General features: G+C 44.7%; 1 protein-coding gene across 1 annotated transcript in view; it reads left to right on the top strand.

Moving 5' to 3' along the window:
• VPS35L (VPS35 endosomal protein sorting factor like) overlaps window positions 1-21509 on the top strand; it is an 87041-nt gene extending 65532 nt beyond the window's left edge. The window contains exons 29-31 of the mRNA XM_066576259.1: window positions 6304-6422; window positions 18821-18967; window positions 20290-21509. Coding sequence (XP_066432356.1) covers window positions 6304-6422; window positions 18821-18967; window positions 20290-20388 — 365 coding nt within the window. The 3' untranslated portion in view covers window positions 20389-21509. The remainder of the gene's footprint in view (window positions 1-6303; window positions 6423-18820; window positions 18968-20289) is intronic.
• Window positions 21510-23383: the final 1874 nt, after the last annotated feature.

The following is a 23383-nucleotide window of genomic DNA, read 5'->3' as shown; positions in this document are numbered from 1 at the left end:
GGAGAACCTTACACCCAGGATCCAGGGATTACAGTCACTACTCAGTAGCACATAATAGCTACGGTAGAATAGACTACCTGTTGGTATCACACACACTCCTAGACTCGTTCCCTACAAGTTCTATAGGTAACATGGTATGGTCGGACCACGCTCCGGTCTACGGATCACTGAGGGTGCTTGCGGGGGACCGAGGGGGGAAAAACACGTGGCGGTTAAATGACAATATATTAAACGACGTAATAGGCCTGAAAGAAATCCGATCCACGATAGAAAACTTCAAGGAAGACCACAAACTAGACAGCACAGCAGCCCCGATAAAGTGGGAAGCCCTAAAATGTGTAGTTCGGGGAGTGTGCATATCACATGGAACGAGGCTTAAAAAGGAGCGCTCCCAGAACTTAGAGAAAAAACTGGAGGAGCTGGGAGCCTTAGAAACTTCAAACAAAAAAACACCCTCAGACAAATTACGGGCAGACATATCAAACCTGAGGGGCCAGGTCAGGGACATTTTGGACCAGGCAACCCTTTGCCACAGGGATAAAATTAAGGGGGGCTATTATGAATATGGTGATAAATGTGGCAAATGGCTAGCAAGGGCTGTAAATCCCAAGACTGTTCAGTCTCATATATTTGCCATTAATTCCCCCAACAACGGACTGTTACACTCCACAGGAGAAATCCTTGATAGATTCCAGTCATACTACCAAGGACTGTATAATATTCAAAGCGACACAAACGTTAGCCAATCTAGAGGCGATACAATACTGCAAGACTACTTAAACAAGAATGCCCCTCCCCCTATCCCGACGGAAGCAGCCCAGGAGTTAGAGACGGATATTACAGAACAGGAAGTGGCGGCGGTAATCAAGGACCTGAAAGTAGATAAGAGCCCGGGACCTGACGGGTTCACTCCATGATTTTACAAACTATGCGGGGATTTGCTGGGCCCTATCTTGGTAAAATCGTTCAATGCTATATCAAATAATTGTCCCTTCCCATCACAAGCCCTACAGGCAATCATCACGGTTCTGCCCAAGCCGGGGAAGGATCCGCTAGAGTGCAGTAATTACCGCCCCATCTCACTTCTCAACATAGATACAAAAATCTTTTCCAAAATAATAGCCACACGACTGCAACCCCTAGTACCAAAATTAATCCATAAAGAACAGGTTGGGTTCGTACCGGGCCGCGAAGCTAGGGATAATACCCTCAGAACCCTCTCCATCATCCTAAGGGCACAGAAATCCAGGAATCCCCTTAGCCTATTGACAGTCGATGCGGAAAAAGCTTTCGACAGGGTCCACTGGGGCTTCCTGGAAGCAACGTTACAAAAGATAGGCCTAGGATCAAGGGCTAGAGAATGGATTATGGCTCTATACAAAAACCCATCGGCAAAAATAAGAGTCAATGGGGCCCTTTCACAGCCCTTAAAAATAGGAAACGGGACCAGACAGGGATGCCCATTGTCACCCACATTATACATACTTGTCATGGAATCCCTAGCAAATGCTATAAGAAACAACCCCAACATCAAGGGCTACAGGACGGAGGCCTCGGCACAGAAGTTGGCTCTGTTTGCTGACGATCTGCTAATTTTCATGACCAACCCCACAATCGCCCTCCCTAGTATCCTTAAAGAATTCGAACTATTCGGAAGATTGAGTAACTTTAAAGTGAATACACATAAATCTGAAATTCTAAATATCACGGTCCCACCAGAAGAAGCAGCCCAATTAAACAACTCCTTCCCCTTCCAGTGGCGTACAGACAAAATAAACTACTTGGGAATAACTTTAACCTCAAATCCAGACCAACTCTTTGAGCTTAATTACAAACCGGCGCTCTCCAAACTAGAGAAAGACTTACAATTGTGGAGGTCTTTAACAATGTCATGGTTCGGTCGGATTAATGTCTTAAAAATGGTCTCCCTACCTAGACTTTTATATCTATTTCAGACTCTTCCCATTAAGCTCCCTAGAGACTTTATGACTCGTGTCAGACGAATAACGACGAAATTTGTCTGGGGGAGATCCAGGCCACGACTAAAATTTAAAACACTCACTAGAACTAAGGAAGCGGGAGGAGTAGGCTTTCCAGACTTTGATTTATATTACAAGGCAGCAATATGCAAATGCATCCACCGGGAGCGTGGGAGATCTTTTTTACCTATCCTTCTTAATCTATATCTCTTACTGTCAAGCTCTAATTTCTGAAGTTCTTTCTCTTCATACAATTATTTGGTTAAGAAAAACTAGTCATTTCTTTTCTATGCAAAGTAAGATATATGAACAAGGTTTTTATGTAACTGTTTACACAAGTTGAAAAAATGACTAAATAAAATCCGTTTGAACTTAAAAGTCTCTAGGATAGACCTGCACACACTGTTATTGCCATTTTTAGTATTGGTACCCTCTTACTGACAGCTAAGCCATAGAGTTCCCTCCATCACCAACGTCATAATGTCTTTATATCTCTTATGCTCCCTATGGTTCCACCTTTGCTTAATTACAACAAACTACCTGAACCCATCTTCAGGTGAACATGTAGTCAACTAGGGCTGCTCGTCGTAATCCATTTTTTTTCTTCTTTCATTTTTTGTTTTTTCCTTTCTACTTGCTAAAAAAATCATAACTCTTATTTATCCATCTTCTGGCTTTTTAATTTTTCTGTCGGTATAGTTGTACGAAGGCTAATTTTTTGCGGGATGTCCTTTAGTAGTTTCTATTGGTACCAAAATTGGAGTACATGCGACTTCTTGATCGCCTTTTCTTAAATGTTTTTTCTTGGAGACTGAGTGACTAAAAAATAGCAATTCTGATGTTGTGTTTTTTTTTCCTGATTGCATTCGCCATGCGGATGCGTTCCTTTGATAGATCAGACTGTTACAGACGCAGCGATACCAAATGTTTTTTTTTTTTATTATAATTTTTTTTTAATTATAAATATGGCAAAAGGGGGGAGTGGGTTAAACTTTATCACATTTTATTTTTTTTACTAATAAAACTTTTTTAAACTAATTTTTACATTTACTGTTTTTAGTCCCCATAGGGGAGTTGAACTTGCCATGGTTTTATCTCTCCTGCAGTATGATGTAATACCGTAGTATTCCATTAGACCGCAATCTGACAAGCAGCTGGGGGCCTTTGAGAGCCCCCAAGGCTGACCTTGTAGATTGACTATCACGCCATGCCACAGGCTTGATAGTCAATCTACAATGGTAGCCTTGGGGCCTTTCAGAACGCTCCTGGCTGCCATGGGAACCAAACAGCACCCTGCCATCTCATCGCTGGGGGTCATTTAGGACCCCCAAACATCGGGGCATTTAAATGCCATTATCAGAACTGACAGCGGCATTTAAAGGGTTAACAACTGGGATCAGCATGAGCGCTGAGCACGGCTATTGCCGACTTCCGTTCCCCTCCATAAAAACCCTGCATTCCAAGTATGTAACTTTACGTTTTGGAGCATTAAGGGGTTAAGGAAGACAGTCACCCCTATAGCTGAACCTCATTCCATGTAGATGCTTATCATTAAGAGGGTGTTCCATCTCGGGGAAACATGCCTAAGAGAGGAACACCGTAGATTATGAGGGGTCTACGTGGCCAGGCTACTGTTTCTGTAATTTCCTGGGAGCTTGGCTATTTCCCAGAGGTGGGGCCCGCACCTATAAGACTTCTTATGGCATATCCTGTGGACATGCCATAAAAGTCTACGACTGGAATACCCCTTTATGTATATAGGAAGGTCCTATCTGCTATGTAAATGTTATGCAGACCCTGACTCTGCTTGTTAGCTGTTAGTAAATACTGACAGTGAGTTCCAAGCTCGCTGGGCTGTCTCAGTACCAGCCCTTGCACTTGGCAGTGCTCTCCAGCAGCTGTTGCTTACAGTTGGCATGTCTCTGAGGAACCCAAAATAAACTCCTTTGTAGCTGACTTATCTCCCTGTAACCTAACATAGAAGCGGTGCTAATCCACGCTGCATGTTCATTTTGGACTCTATTGTCCCCCTTAGGAAAGTCCGAAATCGAATATTAGATCCCGTGTTTACCAACGCGTTAACCAGGAGGTAAATGACCTATCCACAACCCTGATGCTGCGCCAAAACGTGGCACATAAAGGACACTTCTGCTAGAAAGACAAATAGTAAACCATCAGCTGATTTTATTGGGGTCAGTCCAGTTAGTGCATAATAAATGACTTTACAAATATTTCAAGTCAAGCGTCACATTTCTAGGAGTATCTTGTGCTTTTAACCTCTGCAAGACCGGATGTTTTTAGATTTATTATCATTCCTCGTCCCCAACTTCAAAGAGCCATAGCTTTTTTTCTTGCTCCATCAATATTACTGTCTAAGGGCTCATTTGTTGGGGGACATATGAGCTGTATACTGTGGGTTGGTACGGTTACAGTGTCACCGAATTTATATTGGTTCTTTAATGTTTTAATAAACGGTGATCAAAAAGTCGTATGTACCACCCCCCCCCCCTCCACCCCCGAAGGCATAATTGAGGTTTTTTTCCCACTTCACTCCACTTCCAATTTTTTATACGTTTTTCAGTACCATTGAAATATACAACTCATTTCGAAAGGAAGCATATTAAAGGGGTTGTCCCGCGCCGAAACGGGGTTTTGTTTTTTTTTTAACCCCCCCCCCCCGTTCGGCGCGAGACAACCCCGATGCAGGGGTTAAAAAAACAAACCGGAGAGTGCTTACCTGAATCCCGGCGGTCCGGCGTCTTCATACTCACCTGCTGAAGATGGCCGCCGGGGTCTGCTCCCTCCGTGGACCGCAGCTCTTCTGTGCGGTCCATTGCCGATTCCAGCCTCCTGATTGGCTGGAATCGGCACGTGACGGGGCGGAGCTACACGGAGCCGGCATTCTGCACGAGCGGCCCCATTGTAGACAGCAGAAGACCCGGACTGCGCAAGCGCGGCTAATTTGGCCATCGGAGGCCGAAAATTAGTCGGCACCATGGAGACGAGGACGCCAGCAACGGAGCAGGTAAGTATAAAACTTTTGATAACTTCTGTATGGCTCATAATTAATGCACAATGTACATTACAAAGTGCATTAATATGGCCATACAGAAGTGTATAGACCCACTTGCTGCCGCGGGACAACCCCTTTTTAAGCATGGGCAAGTAGGTATCACTTTTACCTCGTCTTCATGTGTCTTGCCAAGATGAAAAAAGAATGGTGAAGGCAAAAGATCTGTCTTCAACTCCACCTATAACTTGGATGCAGAACGATCTATTGGATTCAATATGCAGGAAAATAAGGAAGCCTTGTGGTACATTGACAAATCATGCATACCTGTTCCCTCTTCTCCGTTCTGCTAAATGGCATCCTATGACTGCAAGGGCTTGTCTGCTTATTGGAAAACATTTCCCCTATACCACCAACTGTGCTTAAATAACAAAAGCTGCTGCACTTACCCCTCCTCAGCCGCCGCCAGCCAGCACTGTAGCCCCAACGTCGTCCTGTTTTTTGTTGTTTGGAGATGTCATCGAATATCACTTGACTGCTGCAGCCAATCGGAGACCCCTATGTCACCGTTCTGAACTCCTGGCATCATGGCACCCAGGATGTCAGCACTGATGCCTGGAGAACGGGCAGTGACGCTGCAGCTTGTGATTGACTGCGGCGGACACGTGATATCCAGTGATGACATCTTCAGTAATAAACACAAGGACGATGGTGGGGCTACGGCACTGCACCGTGGCGGCAGATGACCGATGATTACAGCTGATTTTGTAATTTTAGCATAGTTGGTAATATTAGCGGAATATTATCCGGTAACCGGACAGCCCCTTTAAGGGTATGTTCATACATGTAGCAGATTTTGATGCGGATTCACAGCAGATGTCACCCTTTCAATTGAAGTCTGCTGCGGATCAACATCAACATTTTCACCAATGATGCAGATTTTGACATGGATTTTTGATGCAAAATTTAACATAGATTTTAGGGCGGACTTTTCGCTGCAGAAAACACTCTAATCTACACCTAGCCCATCCCCCACCACTGATAAATTTCCTAACTAATCTTTTATTTTATCTTAGGGGGTTACAGAATGTTCTGTTTTAAATAAGTCTATGTAGGGGATTTGAAGAAAAAAAGCTCCAACCGCTATCAAGAAATTAATTTTAAACCTATTTAGATTAAAGTGGACTGCAATTGTGTGTTGTCGTCAAAGATGAAGCTTGTGATTCTGGCCATGTTAGCCGGTGATCTCTGAGAGAGTGTCAGCGCTTACACTACCTGCTCATGACAGCATTGTCCTTCTATCTTTCTTCTCAGTTGATTCCAACGATAATCTCTATGGTGGAGATGTGAAATTCTTGGCGGAGATCAACAAACTGTGTGACACTCTCATTGGACAGATTTTGGAGCACCTGAAAGCTCTTGGGAAAGAAAAGGTAAGTCCCATTATAATAATCTGGAAGCCAACTGACTGGAGGGAGGGGGGGGATCTTGCTACATTAAATCCCCCAGCAAAGTGATGATTAAATGGGTTTTTCCATATTGCTGGACTATACTATCACTTTATTATCGCAGGGGCTCAACCCCCGGGAACCCCATTAATTCTGAGAATGAAGCGGTTGCTGGACTGATTTGGCGCTGCATTATTTTGCCCCTTACACAGCGCCACCTATGTTGTGCAGAGAACTGCAGCATGGGCTCACGCAAGTGAAATGAGTAAAAAATGAGAATAGAACGCAGTGCTCAACTAGTGTCTACCCTTTTATTCTCAGGTTTACTAGGGGTCCCCACAATCATAAAGCAGTGGCATATCCTAGCAATGTGTGATCACTTTCTAACATTATGCAAATAAGGGAGATGGAACAATACCTCTGCAGCGCCACCTATTGGATGGCAGCATTCCTGCAAATCAATGCTTGACCCTCTATCTCTCCATGCAATCTCCTCTTCCACTGTTAGCCTACAATGAGGAGAAGGAAGGACACGGGACCCCTATTCTCTAGATCGTTGGGGGTCTCAACAGTGAGACCCCCACTATCAGACTTTAATCACCTGTTCTATGGATAGGTGATAAAAGTCTGCCTTGGTACAACCCTTTTGAGTCCCAGAAAATTCTGACATTAATCAATGTATACTCTCAGGATTTCACTGCAGGGTATCCCCAGATTAAGTCCAGACTTCCTGGTTGTTATTAAGGGTGATTATCGGTCCTCCCTTAAGGCCCATTTACACGTAACGATTATTGCTCAAAATTCATTCAAACGAACGAATTTGAGAGATAATCATTCAGTGTGAATGCATAAAAATTGCTCACTTGTCGTCAGCTTTAAAAACCTTGTTGGCTCGCTGGTTTTTCGTCCGGTGTAAACGCTCCCTGCTTGGCGCTTTCCATAGGAGGTAAAGTGCTGAGCAAGAATCCTGCGAGCCAACAGCAAGACTTTCAGTGTAAATGCTCTGCACAAGCACTGACAACCTTAGTGGTGACCTCAGCGCTCATGCAGTCGTTTAAAAGACCGCCGGCCCATATAAAAGGGCCTTCAGATACTGAACCTCAGTTCAGCAGGTGCCAGTATGATTGTGGCAGACCCGCTTCATGCTGTATGTTTTCTTATCCATAATGAATATATAGTAACATAGTATGTTAGGCTGAATGCAGACAATGTCCATCTAGTTCAGCCAGTTTCAACCACCCCACCCGCCCTTGTTGGTCTAGAGGAAGCCACAAAAAACTCCAACTAGCCAATTTAGCTCATTTGTAGGAAAAAAAATTCCTTCCCAACTCCATAATGGCAGTCAGAATAATCCCTGGATCAACAGTTGAATTCCTACCTGACTGCAAGACCCAGATCAACAACCTGCTGATCACCTAATGTCTATATTCCGTAATATCATAGCAATCTAGAAAGACAACTAGTCTCTTCTATCGATTTTGCCATCCCCACGTCCTCAGGCAGAGAGTTCCACAGTCTCACTGCTCTTACAGTAAAGAAGCCCTTTCTGTGTTGGTGATGCATCTTACTTTCTTCGCAGTCCTGGGTATAAACAGATCATGGGAGAGATCCTTGTATTGTCCCATAATGTATTTATACATAGTTATTTGGTCGCCCCTTAATCCCAATTTTGATATCCTCTCTGGGTATTCCAGTCCTCTCATTCCATTTATTAATTTAGTTGCCCTTCTTTGGACCCCCTCGAAGAGTCCAACATCTTTCCTGAGCACCGGTGTCCAGAACTGTGCGCAGTATTCCATGTGAGGCCTGACAAGTGCCTTATATAGTGGGAGGGTAATGTTCTCGTCCCTCACCCCTATACCTCTTTTAATGCACCTCAAGACTTTATTTGCTTTTGTAGCAGCTGACTGGCATTGGTTGCTCCAGTTAAATCTACAATCTACTAGTAACCCCCAGGTCTTTTTTCATATCACTTTTCCTTAGCTGTACCCCATTTAGTGTATATTGGTAACCTCCGTTTCTCCTACCCATGTAGTTTTCTGTGGCCCACCATGTACTACCTGAAAGTACAGCATGTAACCCTATAGCAATAGTGGGAAGTGACCAAATGTGTATGGCCCCATATTCATATTCCTGCGTTTCTTCATGAATCTAGGTCCATCCTTTCCCACTCTGTAACTGGATATGATGGCAGTGAGATAAAGTGAAATGCTTGTCCACAGAATGGAGATCCACCCATGCTGTAATCACCCAGCAGGGATCTCGTGAGCAGCTCACATGATGTCATTCGGCCATTTCTAGTCCCCTTCTTTATACTACAGACTGCACCAAACAAGAGCTCTAACAATGCAGCTGTGGTTTCCAGCCCATGACCTAATGGTGTAATCAGAAACAGCTTGTCCTGCGCTGCTGTATGGGAGGTGACCACTACATGAACTGTGAATGATCCCCCACTCCTCATCAGGAGCTCATTATCCCATCGGGTCCCATCACAAGTTACACACAACTCAATGAGTGCCATGAAGACCCTGTACTTCAGATTGTCCCCAACAAGGGACAGATGTAAAAGTGCAATCAGTCACAGACAGGAATCTTAGGTATTAACCCTATAATGACCAGGCATGTTTGGACCTTAAACTTTTTTTTTTTGTTTTGTTTTACGTCTGTCCCTTGCTTCCTTGCTGAAGCAGAGGCTTTAATCCTGCGCTGTATTTTTGCTGTCGACTAGGATTAAAGCCCAGACCAAGCACCATAAATTACAGTGCTTGGTCCCTAAGAGTTAATATTATTACCGTAAGGGATGCGGTTTTGCATGTTTTATTTTAAACGTTTAATGTATCAGCAGACTTCTGAATGCTGATACATTACACCCTGTCGCTATGGCGCAAATTATTAAAACACTTAGAGCGCCTTCACACAGGTATATTTGTATAAACACAGACACTAGAACCCATTGATTTCAATGAGTTCATTCACATTTCTATATTTTGCATGCGCTTTTTGGTTGTGCCAAAAAAAATTGAATATGCTCTATTTTTCTGCGTATTTGTGCACCACGGGTCCCCATAGAAGTCAATGGGGAGTACACAAATGCACACAATACACAAGTAGATAGGTGAAACACTGCATAATTCCACTGGAAAAAGAACATGTCTGGAAATAAATAGCCATTTCAATTGGTGCGTCTTTGACACACACAAATGATCATGCCTTGTGCAGGCAAAAAGTTCAGTGATGTATGCTGATGCGCGTGCAACAAAATATTGTTCCACAAATATGGAGCGCTCAGGCGCGCACAAGTGCGCTTACGCTTATATGAAGCCAGTCTGCGAAAATTTGGTGTAGATCTGCATCAATATTTTCACCGCTTGGTGTGGATTTTGACATGGATCCGTAGATTTCACCCTTCCAGATGAAGGGGTGAAGTCTGCAATAGGTCCACGTCACCATCTGCATCACGTTCCCTTGGGTCTATATTGATGTGGGAGTGCTTAGGTGGGATGAAAAACACCACGCAAAACCACTCGTCTTTTTGCCGTGGTTTTATTACCGCAAGCGTATCAAATCTATAGCAGAAACGTGCAGTTTTTACTGCACCCAAACTGTTCCATGTAAATATAACCACACGGGACGAATACTCTGCGGAATGTCAGGCATACAATCCGCAGCATTTTGAATTCCCAGTCAAATTTATGAGTTTATGATTTGTAAATTGTTTCGGTGGCAGAAATGTCAACAACCTCCGATACGCAGATGACACCATCCTGCTAAGGCACCTGGAATACCCTATCCAATGAGTGCAAAAGGAAAGCAAACGCATGGGACTGTACCTCAACAGCAAGAAAACGAAAGTCGTGACCACGGTAGGCAACGGTACAGTGAGCATTAACAATGAAGATGTCAGGTTGGTCCAAGATTTCATCTTTCTTGGATCCAAAATCGATTGCAGCAGGCAATCTGGACCTGAGATCAAGAAATAGATTACACTTGGTAGGAATGTGATGTAAGGAATGGAAAAGATCTGGAAAAGCAAGGAACAAAAACCAGACTGGTCAATGCAATCGTCTTTCCCATAACGACATATAGTTGTGAGACTTGGACGCTCAGGAAAACAGACAGAAGGAAAATTAATGCGTTTGTGCTATGGTGCTGGAAGAGAATGCTGCGGACACCTCGGACCGCCATGACAACGAGTAAGGTAGTGTTAGATCGCGTCAAACCAAAAATATCACTAGAGGGCAAAATCACCAAACAGTGGCTCTCTACTTTTGGCTACGTGATGCGCGCTAACTCACTGGAAACAGTACTGATGCTTGGGAAAGTCAGTGGAAAGAGAAGATCAGGACGACAAAGAACAAGATGGCTAGATACAATCAAGGCCACCACGAACATGTCAATCACCGAACTGAAAGACGCGGTGAAAGACAGGAGTGCGTGGAGAACGTTGATCCATAGAGTGACCGAAGATCGGATGCGACTGAACAGATCATCATCATCACAGGGATTTCTCGTGTACACAGAGTGGAAAATATCCACCGCATAATTGTGTTTGTGGAGTGGATTTTAATGTTGCAGATAAGCGGTGTATAAGCGGCTTTTTTTGCATGTTTCCGCAGCAGAATGTAAGAGAAGTAGTAAAAACATTGGTCAGGCAGAGCCGCAAAGGTTCTATTAAATTATTTGCCTCCACTGCAACGATACCACAAATGAGGTAACACTGTAAAAACACAATAGCTCCTATGGAAAAGACAGGATCTCGCGTAGGAGGTTCCCCCCCCCCCTTTTTTTCTTGAAGTAAATAATTCTTTATTAACAAAATGAACATTTTACACTGTGGAAAATGCCCATAAACAAACCGAAAACAAAATTGCACTAAAATCCGCACCGAAAAAAACGCACCATTCGCTAAGAAAAACGCCACAAAATCGCCAACAAACACCGACTTTATTTCGTACGGATTTCAGGACGGTTTATCAACTGCCCTGCAGAAATTCTGCAGCGAACATTCCGTATCGAACAAAGCGTTAAGCTGGCAGACACAATAGATTACTGACCATCTAATGTCTACAGGGGCCACACAACTGTTCCCTGACGGCAGATGTTAGGGCAGCTCAAGATTGTGCGATTTCAACACACCCGATGCTTTTGTTCTCAGGGGAGATAAGCTGCTGCCAAAGATGTCTGGCAACAGCTTTCTCCCCTCTTCCCATTCTACACACTTGCATGTTTAGCTGAGCCAAGCGTTCATGTGTATGGGACCATCAGGAAGGATAGCTGTTGTAGCCAACCACTATCTAACGTGTATGGCCGGCTTTAGTGTCCTCTGACAGTAGGCTGACTCTATAGATAGCCTCGGAGTTCTTTCTAGGTCTTCTGACTGACTCCACAGGCACCCATTAAAACACTTACTGTGTATGTCATAGATAAGGGCAGGAGCGGTATTGTATTACATGTTTGGCCAAAGGTTGGATATATAGGGGCAGATTTATAAATACAGCCCTTTCAAACAGCTGATTGAGAGAGCGCTGGAAGTTGGACCCCACTGATCTGACATTGATGACCTTACCCTGAGGATAAGTCATCCGTATTTAAGTCCTGGGAAATCGCCTTTATTTGCAACCAGAAGTACCTTAGACAGATGAACAGGACTTGGACCAAGACTGATGCTGGATCTGTATCTGTAGCCAAAACCATTGACAACCAGAAAAGAGCCAAGTAGACCTGGCAGGCATTGGATGTGCCAAATTTTTCACAGTGGCTCAGGCTGCATGATAAATTTGGTGTATCTTGCTAGACATGTTAAACCCTTTTTCCTCCTTGTTTTGTCTCTTGGTTGGCTTACTGTATGTCTGTGGATAGGGGATAACTTCTTTTGATGGGACAACCCCTTTAAGCCATACAGGACTGTAGATCTGACCTACTTCGTAGGTGGAAGTTTAAGGTGCTAGACAATCGCCTCCTGAGATAGTATATCCATTACTGACTGTATATGTGAGACTGTGTATAAATATGTTGCCTGTTTGTGCAAGTTAACTCGCCATATATGTAGAGTTGAGCGAACATGCTCGTCCAAGCTTGATGCTCGTCCGAGTATTAGCATACTCCATGGTGCTCGTTACTCGAGCGAGTACCACGCCAAGTTTGACCCCTCCCTGCATTACCATTTCCTGCTGTGACGTGCCAGCGTGCACATGTCGGCTGGCTGGCTGAAAGACTGACTTACTCACTCACTCGGCACCCGGCGGGTCCAATACAAAAATGCTCGAGTCTCCCATTGACTTTAATGGGGTTTGTTACTCGAATAGAGCTCTTGAATATTACGAAAAGCTCAACTCGAATAACGAGCACCCGAGTATTTTGGTACTCGCTCATCTCTACATATATGGTTGAACAGGTAGGGTGGAGGCCATCAGGTTTTGGGTAAAGTACACTATCCCAACAAAAGTATTTGGACACTTGACCAAGAATCTAAAGTAGTATTTATTTATATATTGTTATACAGAGTAAGGCCTCCTTTTGACCCTAATGACATCTGCTGACATCAGATACACTTCAGCTGGTATTTCCCTCCATTCATCCTGCAAACATCTGGCAAGTTCTCTCATAGAAGACTCTGTTCAGATTTCCTGACCTGACGTTCCAGTTCATCCCAAAGATGTTCAGTAGGGTTCAGGTCGGGACTCTGTGCAGCCAGTCCAATAGTGGAACATCCATATCCTCACAGCAATGTAAAACAGCACTGGATTTGTGACAAGGCGTGTTGTCTTATTAGAAGTATTACTGACCATTACCAGAGTATTGTCACATTATTGTCTAGAATGTCAGGGTCCACCTCCATGTTCATGGTTCTTGCCACAACAACCAACAGACTTGAGAACATGCCATGTAAACCATCTCCAGAACATAACAGAACCTCCATCGGACTTAACGGTTGGCACAACACAGTCAGGCAAAACGCTTTCCCCCTGGTATCCCCCCCACCCAGGTACGTCTATCTAATTTGAAGATGGAGTAGTGTGAATCGTCACTCCATAGGATGTTTTTCCATTGCTCAACTGTCCAATAATGACGCTTCTTGCACCGTTGACGTGCCAGTGCATGGCACTTTGTGATGGACAGCTTATGTACAACGGCATAACCCGTATATCCCATATTGTGCGGTTCCCGTCTCCAAGGGTCTGCATCGTATGTAGCATGGTTTAGGACACAATCCATTCTACCGACAGGGGTGTCCAAGTACTTTTGGTAGGAAGGTGTGTTCTATATGACCCACGTGTGACAATAGCTGTTCTACAGGGTTTTGCTCCGTATGAGAGTGCCACCAGATGTAGAGCGCTGCTGGCGTGTATCGTACAGGGTGTTCTGGGCTCACATCATTAGGTGCCTTGGAGCACAATTACCGGGTCCTGTCGCTTATTTGAATGTATCATAGGGAAATCCTTTTAATATTTTGCTCACGTTGTCCTTGTAGCTCTCATGTTTGTCAGCGTTCTGTCTGACAGCCAGTTAATACCTCCCTACGGCAGCATGTCATTTGCCCTGAACAGTCAGTGAAGATACATTCTTCTAGGTATAATTATGACCAACAAAGCTTGTCCGCATGTTCTGTAGTAAGCCTGCTGCCATGGCAACTGCCCATTTTTTTTGTTTTTTCCTGATCTAAAGATGAGACTCCCCGTCCCGCTTCATGCAGTCTCTTATGTAGCATAGAAAGAAGTGGCTGTGCTTACAATGATGGGTATTACTGTGCTTAGGGCTAATGTATGATATTGGCTGCTGCCTGCGTCCTGGACCATTGCATCGTGCATCTAGTAGTGGGAAGCGCTGGTTAATGGACTATTTATGCCACCTCAGCACTGGGACTTCCAAGACTCTGCAGATGATCTCATTATTTTCCTTGGCATCGTTCATTCAAGACTTTAAATCTCTCAATTTGCTAAAAACACTTAATGTGCGGTATGGTAGAATTACTCTATTGGATTAAGTTCATGTAAACCGCAGACCTATCCGGGACATTTAAAGGAGAACTCTAGCTACTTTGTGAGTGCATTGGGCAAGATTTGGGAATGTGTCACAACGTTAACCCCTTCGAGCCATAGGATGTACGTATATATCCTATTTGCATGGGGTTAATATGGAGCTGGTTCGGAAGCTGCGCCCACTCAGTACACGACTGGTGTTGGCTCTCTTTGACAGTTAAAGGGGTTCTGTCATAAAAAAAATTCCATACTCGCCTATTCCTTTCCCATCAGTCTAGATCCTTTCAAATCTTACCAGATCTTCTCCTTGCCGATCTTCTCCTGTCTCTTGCAGTCCCCCCAGGTCACCTCATCTCCAGCTGGCTGATTCTTCTGCTTCCTGTGACGTTACGTACATTGCCGGCAGTCTTCTTCCTGCCCGGCAATGCTTGTTACGTCACGGTTCACAGCCTAGCATGGAGTGCCGAGCTATTGCAGAGACTGCTCAGGCGTGCTGTCTCTGCAATAGATTAGCATTCCTACCTAGCCAGTGAAGACTACGTCACAGGGACGTGACCTTCACTGACCTGCCGGAAGAAGAATGCGAGGAATGCCTGCTTCATAACAAGCCGGACTGCTGGAGGTGACGTGACCTGGGGGACTGCAGAAGCTCAGAGACAAGAAAATGCTGTAAAGAGACTAATGGGGGAGGAATAGGAGAGTATAGAATTTTTTATGACAAAACCCCTTTAACAGCTGGCCACATCAGCTGCGATTTCGAGTTCATGCTGTTTGCAGCTGTTAACCCATTATATGTCGCTGTCAATTCTGACAACACCATTTAAATTGCCCAATTGGAGATCGGAAGTCATGAACAGCCGCCCACGATAAGGTCACAGGGTGCTGTCCGGGTTTCATGGCAAACGGGGGCTTTTTGAAGGCCCCAGAGATGACCTGTATTCTACCAATTAAGACAGGTCTGTGGCATGTCTTAATACCATGCCAGTAGAAACACTACATACTCCAATATTGAATTATTATTCTACAAATTCAATTTAGTACGCATGCCCAGACCACCCAATATCGTCATGGCCGATGCTGAACGCTCTGATCCGTGATTGCCCATATCTGGATCCCTCTGCCCTAACCAATGTTACACACTTAGGCCTTAGTCAGACGGGCGTTTTTTCGCGCGATTTGCGGATCGCATGACGGATGCGCATCCGCAAATCGCGTGACCGGTGCGCGCAAGTCGCCCGCAAATCGCCCGAAAATCTGCTCCTAGCCGCGTTTCATTAGAGACGGACCGGAGCTGTCCAGCGCATTGCATTCAATGGAGACGGCAATAGAGCTGCGGGCGAGCCCGGGATGAATTGTCAGTAAGGGCTTAAATATATAAGCCCTTCCCTGCAATTCATCCTAAAATGTGTTAAAATAAAAAAAAATTGTATACTCGCCTTCTCCCAGCAGCCGGAGCTCTGCGCGGCCGTCCTGCAGTGGGTGTGAAGGGGGTGTGAGTCAGACCTGCTCCCTGATTGGCTCAGCGCTGAGCCAATCAGAGGCATGCCTCACTCACACCCATTCATGAATTCATGAATGGATGTGAGTCAGACCTGCCCCTGATTGGCTCAGCGCTGAGAGGCAGCAGTCACTCACCCATTCATGAATTCATGAATGGGTGTGTGAGTGAAACCGGCCTCTGATTGGTCAGGGCTGTGACCAATCAGAGGCAGATCATTCAGCAGGCGGGGATTTTAAAGCCCCGCCGGCTGAATAATGTCGAGAAGCAGTTCAGGAGAACTGACAGCGGCCGCGGCTGGACTCCGGCTGCAGCGGAAAGGTGAGTATACAATTTTTTTTCATTTTAACACATTTTAGGATGAATTGCAGGGAAGGGCTTATATATTTAACCCCTTCCCGACAATTCACCCCGCGCACGCCGGCAGCCCATTGCTTTCAATGGAGCGGCTGTATTGCCGCTCCATTGAATTCAATGGGCAAACCTCGTTCTTCTCTGTCACAGCTGTTACAGCTGTGGCAGAGAAGAATGATTTGTCTTCTATATGTTCTCAATGGGGTCGGCGCTGCTGCCGCCGGCCCCATTGAGCGCATATAGAGAAGAGAACAGGAATCGCAGATCGCAGATAGGTGCGATCTGCGATTTTTTTTTGTTCTATAATTTATCGGACGAGCGCATAAAAAGCGCTCATGTGTCCGATACCATTGCAAAGCAATGGTTTTATAAAATCGCCGGACGCATGCGCATGCGCAAATCGCGGCTAAAAACTCCCGTCTGACTAAGGCCTTAGCAGGCGATTTTTAATTATACTGCTTATTTATTAAGGATCAGTTGATCCAGTCCCATAACTCCGTGAGGAAGTAGACGAAACTCGCGTAGAGGAGAGAACGGGGTAATTGACTCTGCCACCTTATGGGTGTGTTCAGGTCATCCTGTAGGATTTCTAGTATAGCTTAGGAGATGTGTTCCTGCATAGTGTATGTGATATCCTACTGGCACTAACCTACGGATTGCTGTATGTGATGTCTATTACCCACATCATTTCTGCACTTGCACTTTAATGTTAATAGTTATATCATCTGTGGGTATTATTAGAATGATTGGCTATATGTACGATATGGTTCACTATTTTGGGGGAGTTATGCAATCATCGGGCTATGTGCAGTTTCTAGTTGAGCTAATACTGTGAACACAAACTTGTTATGGGACATTAAATTTATTTATATTAGCAATTTTTTCTGATGATCTAGAACAGTGATGGCGAACCTTTTAAAGACCAAGTGCCTAAACTGCTAACCAAAACCCACTTATTTACCGCAAAGTGCCAACATGTCAGGGGGCGGGGCTTATCACGACATATGATTTTACCCCCATCGTTCTAAAAGGGACAGGGCTGCTTCAAAATAGACAGAGTGCAGATTTTAACAGCTTTTTGGATGTGGAAATGCTGCAGAATTTGCCATGGAAATTTCTGCTGAGGACATTCTGCAGCATTTCTGCCACATGTAAACATACCCCTCGTAATAGTGACATCCCAGACAGCAGCCCCCAGCGGTAATAGTGACATCCCAGACAGTGGCCTCCAGCGGTAATAATGACATCCCACAGCGGCCCCCAGTGGTGATAGTGACACGCCACAGCGGCCCCCAGTGGTGATAGTGACACGCCACAGCGGCCCCCAGTGGTGATAGTGACACGCCACAGCGGCCCCCAGTGGTGATAGTGACACGCCACAGCGGCCCCCAGTGGTGATAGTGACACGCCACAGCGGCCCCCAGTGGTGATAGTGACACGTCACAGCGGCCCCCAGTGGTGATAGTGACACGCCACAGTGGCTCCCAGTGGTAATAGTGCTCTCCTGAGACCCATATACTTACCCTCTCCACCTCTGCTCGGCGCTGCTGCTGGCGCCGATCCTAGGTGCACACTGTGACGTCAGTGTGTGCTGCCGGACACATCCTCCCCCTGCTCTCGTGTCTCCAAGTAGGAGACTTCAGGTAAGGGGGGAGGAGGATCCTGTCTGCGCACAGCTGCAAGCCCTGCCGGTATTCACAAACGTGGTAAGCGACCGACAGTGGCGCGTGCCAGCAGGAAGGGCTCTGTGTGCCACCACTGATCTAGAACAACTTATTTGCAGTAATGTTAATTTTAAGCCCTTATTTTTTGTGCTGTTCAATCATTGTGGCACAGTTGAAAAGTGTAAATTCTTATGTGTGTTAATGATTGTAAGACATATGATGATATTTGTGGGTAGTTTACACTACTACGTGATGCTCGGGCTTGGCCTATATGCCGTCGGGCAGTGGGAGACAGCTTAGCTCTTTTCCATTTCACTCTACTTAAGAAATTTTTGAAAGTTTTTCACTACATTTAAATAGTACCATTAAAAAATAACAAACAAATAAAGAACAAGCCTTCAGGCAGCTACATTGATGGAAAAATAGTTTGTTTTTGTTTTTTTTAAATGAAGAAGAGAAAAATAAGTGAAAAAAACAAAAATTGCCTGTGTCCTTAAGGGGTTAAAATTGACATGCTGCCACAGCAACAGCCCTGCAACCATTTCTGTTCAAAAATACAATAGTGTCTAATTGGCACTGGAATGCCATTCATTGCCCAGATCAACAGCACTAAATAGCTGAATACATTGTCCAGATAAATGATGCATACAATGCCCATATGAACATTGGCACTAATGCAGCGCTCCATCCAGTGCCCCCCAGCTCTGGCGCTGTAACTCGCTTGTCCATGAGGTGCAGGCCTGTGGTTTGCATAGGTACGGTAGATATATATGGATATGGATACAATAATAGAAAAATAGGGCCTTCTACTAATAGTGAATTAAGTAATATTTTACTAGTACAGTGTTAAGCTCTCTACTAAGAAATGACTATTTTTGTTCTCCGTAGACCCTGAAGCGTCAGAGCTCCCTTGCACTGCTCTTCTTTAACAGTATTCTTGCCCATGGGGACCTGAGGAACAATAAATTAAACCAGCTGGCTGTTAATCTGTGGAACCTGGCTCAGAAGCATGGCTTTGCTGATACCAAAACCATGGTAAGTGGCGGTGTATTATGTAATCTGTCTTAGAAAATTGACTATTTTGGTGACATTAAAGAGATTTTCTGGAATTTACTATTCATAACCAAATCCTCAGTCATCAATAGTTGATTGGCAGGGGCCCGCCGCTCGGAATTCCCACCATAAAGCTGATCCTTGGGGACAGCCGTTTGTGCAGCCAAGCCAGATGTCCACATTGGGGTCAGAGTAGGAAGGGTAATAGATGGCATTGCTTTCAGTGGCAGGGATACCTTCTATTACACTTCTGGCTTTGACTACAATGCAGATGTCTGGCTTGGCAGCATAGACAGCAGTCCCAAGGATCAGGTTATCAGCAGTGATCCCGAGCAGCTGACTCCTGCTGATCAACTAGTGATGATTTAATTTAAATCGCGAAAAATCTCTTTAGGCCCCCTGTCCACGGGCGTTGCAAAGTCCCATGGGGACTCTCCGCCCAGGAGCAGGAGCCGGCAGACAAATCTTTGCGGTCAGCCTCTCTGACAGATAGGCTGACCGCGGAGAATCGCGGCAATACGCAGCATGCTGCGAATTGTCGGCCGCTAGCGGAGACTCGCAATGATTCTCTGCTTGTGGACACGGGGCCGGCGCTTGCCATAGCAACGCTATGGAAAGCTTCAGACGGCGTGATTCGCCGGTGAAATCGCGCACGTGGACAGGTGGCCATAAACTTGGACCTGTAATACCATGAGCCTCATTGGGTGTAGTATAAGCTATCCTAAATTACCTCGTATTTGTAATTTACTGCAGCGGCATGCTTTATTAGGAAATCAGTACCAGGCTATGTTTACATGTTCAGATCACCCTGATCTTTGCCCTTATTTTGGAAAAAACAACTTATGAATCTGTAGCCCTCAAGCTTTTGCAAAACGACAACTCCCAGCATGCCATCTATATAGGTTGTGTTGACAAAGATCCAGTGTGTGTAAGGATCGAAACGTTGCAGCTATGTTTTACCATTGAGGAATAAACCGTTTTTTACCTTCTGAAAGAACCCCTGGAGTGCTGATTCAACACAACCTATATAGATGTCATGCTATTTTTTGGTCTTTGGGTCCGGACCTTTTGCTTTTGGATCGTGCACCTTTAAAAGTCTGTAAGTGTATTTTTGGACTTATATCGGAAGTGCTGTTCCCTATCTCAACTCCCAGCATGCCCTGATATCTGAAGATTACTGTTCTAACTAGTTCTACATTATAGAGCAAAAGAAAAAGCAGCAAACCCTAAGTAAAAATATTGCCAGAAAACATTGCCCGTAGGCGGTAACATAATTTGTTTGTTGTTTTTTTTTTCCCAACTAGGTAAAAACTCTAGAATACATCAAGAAGAGAAGCAAACACCCAGAATGTAGTCACTGGAATGAGCTGGCGAACAGACTACCTCTGCAGTCTAGGACCTAAGGATATAGGAATAGCATCCCACGTTTAGCAGTGTATAATGAATCCCTGATGGTTTGTACTTTTACGTCAGAATGGAGATTATAAAGTCAGATCCAGGCGCAGCACTGTAATCTGCTGCAGTGTAGAATCTGCACCACACATCCTCCATGCCTGGACTGACCGTAAAGCTCTGCCTGATCTGTAGCCCTGGACTCAGCCAGGTAGATGCAGTACCGTCATGTATGTATGTGTATTACTCAATGGCATCCAGCAGCATATCACAAAGTCATTTAAAAACTGTTTTTCTTCAAATTCATTGCTGCCTCCTCCCTGGATGCTGTGCGCCACAATGTGCAAACTTTGTGCCAGAAAGCTGTGGTAAAGCGATCAGTAGATCTTCCACCGTGTCGTTTCTTATTCTCTGCTGATTAATTTCTGAATATGTGCTTCTACCGAGCAAAACTTAGCTTTTCTCATATAGAGCTCAAAATCCCTTGCAGAGAGTGAAAAGGAGTCTGTCAGCAGGTATGCTGAGGCAGAACCACTGATAGCACCATGTTGGGGCAGGGGAGCAGGGATGGAACATACGTCTGTGCAGCTTAACACAACCACTACTAAAATCAACTTTTATCCCTTCACCATATGCCGCTGCAAGCACTCTAGAGGCGGGGCTTCTGACCGAAGTGTTCTCACTGGCTGTCCAATGAGCTGCTCCACCGCTGTGATTGACAGCTGAAGCAGCGAACCAGGAGACCACTACAGCTGCCAATCGCAACTGTGGCGCAGCTCGTTGGACAGAGAGCGTTACAGTTAGAAGTCCCATCTCCATAGCACTTGCTGCGGGCAATAAGCATTGATTTTAGCAGCAGTGGTGTTAACAAGCTGTACAAAAGTATGTTCTAGCCATATATGGTGGAGTAAGTGGTTCTGGACTACACACATACGTGAAGAGTTAGACGTCTTATTCGGAGGGATGGAAATGTCATTTTGCCATTTTTTTGTGAAGACATTAACCAGGGTTTGGATTCGCAGTAGTACACTGCAATACACTGTGCAATACACGTAGCACAACCCGTCTGTTCAACACTCCTCAACAACTACATGTCTGGACATGGAAAAATAAAGTTTTCTAAATTTCACAATTTGCTTTGTTTTGTGGAAATTATCTTTTTGGGGAAAGGGATTGTCTCATTTCAGCATCATGAAATTTGTCACAAAATGCAACTTCCAGACTGTCTTTGCAGATTATTGTCCTCTAGCAGCAATGTCCTCTACATATGGAATCTGTTGTAATAGACACAAGTTTTTGTCAAATTAGTACAGATCTCAACTGAAAAAAAAGCTCTGAATGAAATTGGCGGTATTCAGGAGGTGCTGTAAGGGCCATATGCTTGAAGCTTCTACAGACGCCTTATCCAGGATCCAGGGCCAGCCCTAAGGATGATCCGTTTTAACAGCCGTTTAAGGTGTGGAATGCCTGCAGCAATTTCACCAAAGTAGTGCAGATTTTGCCGGACTCGAAATTGTGAAGTAGCTGTGGAATTTAACCCATATATTTCAAGGTTGAATTCTTCAGTTTAAATCCGCAGTATAAATAGACTTGCCATGGCTTTAGAATCCGCAGCGTTTTTCAAAAAAGCTGCAGATTCATTCCGAACAAGTTCTGCACCGTGTGACGAAAACTTCTGAAATCCTCCCCACATAGCTTGTACTGTAAAGGCTGTGGAATTTCTGCATCATTTACAGCCCGTGCGAAGGCGGCTTAACATACTACACACCAATAGCTTCTTCTCTGATGAACCGGGGAAATGGGTCAAGGATGGCGGGCCTCGGCTGCTGGACACCCAGAAAATGTTTTACCTCCCTTCATTACCAGGTCGTGGGCTACCTGGAGAAATCCTCTGAGTAGTCAGGGACTAGATAAAGTCAGCATGGTGCCTCCATGGCTCTTTAACCACAAGCCTGCTAACTGTGTCAAGTTTTTTTTCCTACTTGCCTCCTTTCAACCGGTTTGCTTTTTTTCTAAATGCATTCATTTTAACAAGTAATCTGCTGTGTGCTACTTATAAGTAAATTATTGGGTTGCAGGCTGCTTCTAGACAGATATGTATTAGAAAGGTTTTTGCTCACCCACTGCCTAGGTGTCTCTTCCTTTGGAAAGATTATGCATTGGCTTGGGATCTCTTTCAGACTGCTTCAACCGCTCCGTCCAATTGCGGTACACAGGTAAGTAGATGCAGAAAAATGCTGTCTTCACAGAGTGTCCACAAGTCTTGATCAAGACTCCTTACAGAGTGGAAACGCATCCTATGTAGACGTCTGACTGTTTTTATGTAGCACTTCATTCAATAAAGACTTGTGGACACTATCTCTGTGAAGACAGCATTTTTCTGCATCTGCTTCTAAGCAGACCATGCTCTTCTTGGGTCCAGGTCTTGGCACTCTCAATCTGTCAAGTGGGCTGTCTCCACTTCTCACTCTCAAGGGGTGACATCAGACTTCAGATGTCACCTGTTGAGTGAGCAGTGAGGACCACCCATTTGACAGGAGGTAGCTGGACCCAAAAAGAATCTGTCCGGGCAAAGGAAGGCAAGTATGAAGAAAGAAAAAAATCAGGGATCGTCAACGGGTCTGACTTTATCCAGTGGCAGGTCCTTTATACTCTACACATACTATTAATGAAAACTATTTTTACATTCTGGATCACCCAAATATTGATTAGATAAATCATAACTTTCTCGTCTGTATCATTGGGGGACACAGCAAGACCTTGGCTACAGCTGCTGCTGTGTCCCCCAATGAACGTAACAAGAAGGCGATTTTATGGTAAGTTTAACAAAAATCCTGTTTTCTTGTTATATTCATTGGAACACAGCAAGATCTTGGGTATAGCTACTGCCACTAGGAGGCGACACTAAGCTAAAACTGGGTCTTGCTGTGTCTCCTAATGAACGTGATGAGAACGTGATTTTACGGTAAGTTTTACCAAAAATCCTGTTATCTCCATTATGTATTT

Source organism: Eleutherodactylus coqui, chromosome 8 (genome assembly GCF_035609145.1).
Source record: "Eleutherodactylus coqui strain aEleCoq1 chromosome 8, aEleCoq1.hap1, whole genome shotgun sequence".
NCBI lineage: Eukaryota > Metazoa > Chordata > Amphibia > Anura > Eleutherodactylidae > Eleutherodactylus > Eleutherodactylus coqui.
Note: the sequence above shows the minus strand (reverse complement) of the source record. Positions and strands in the feature narration are given on the sequence as shown.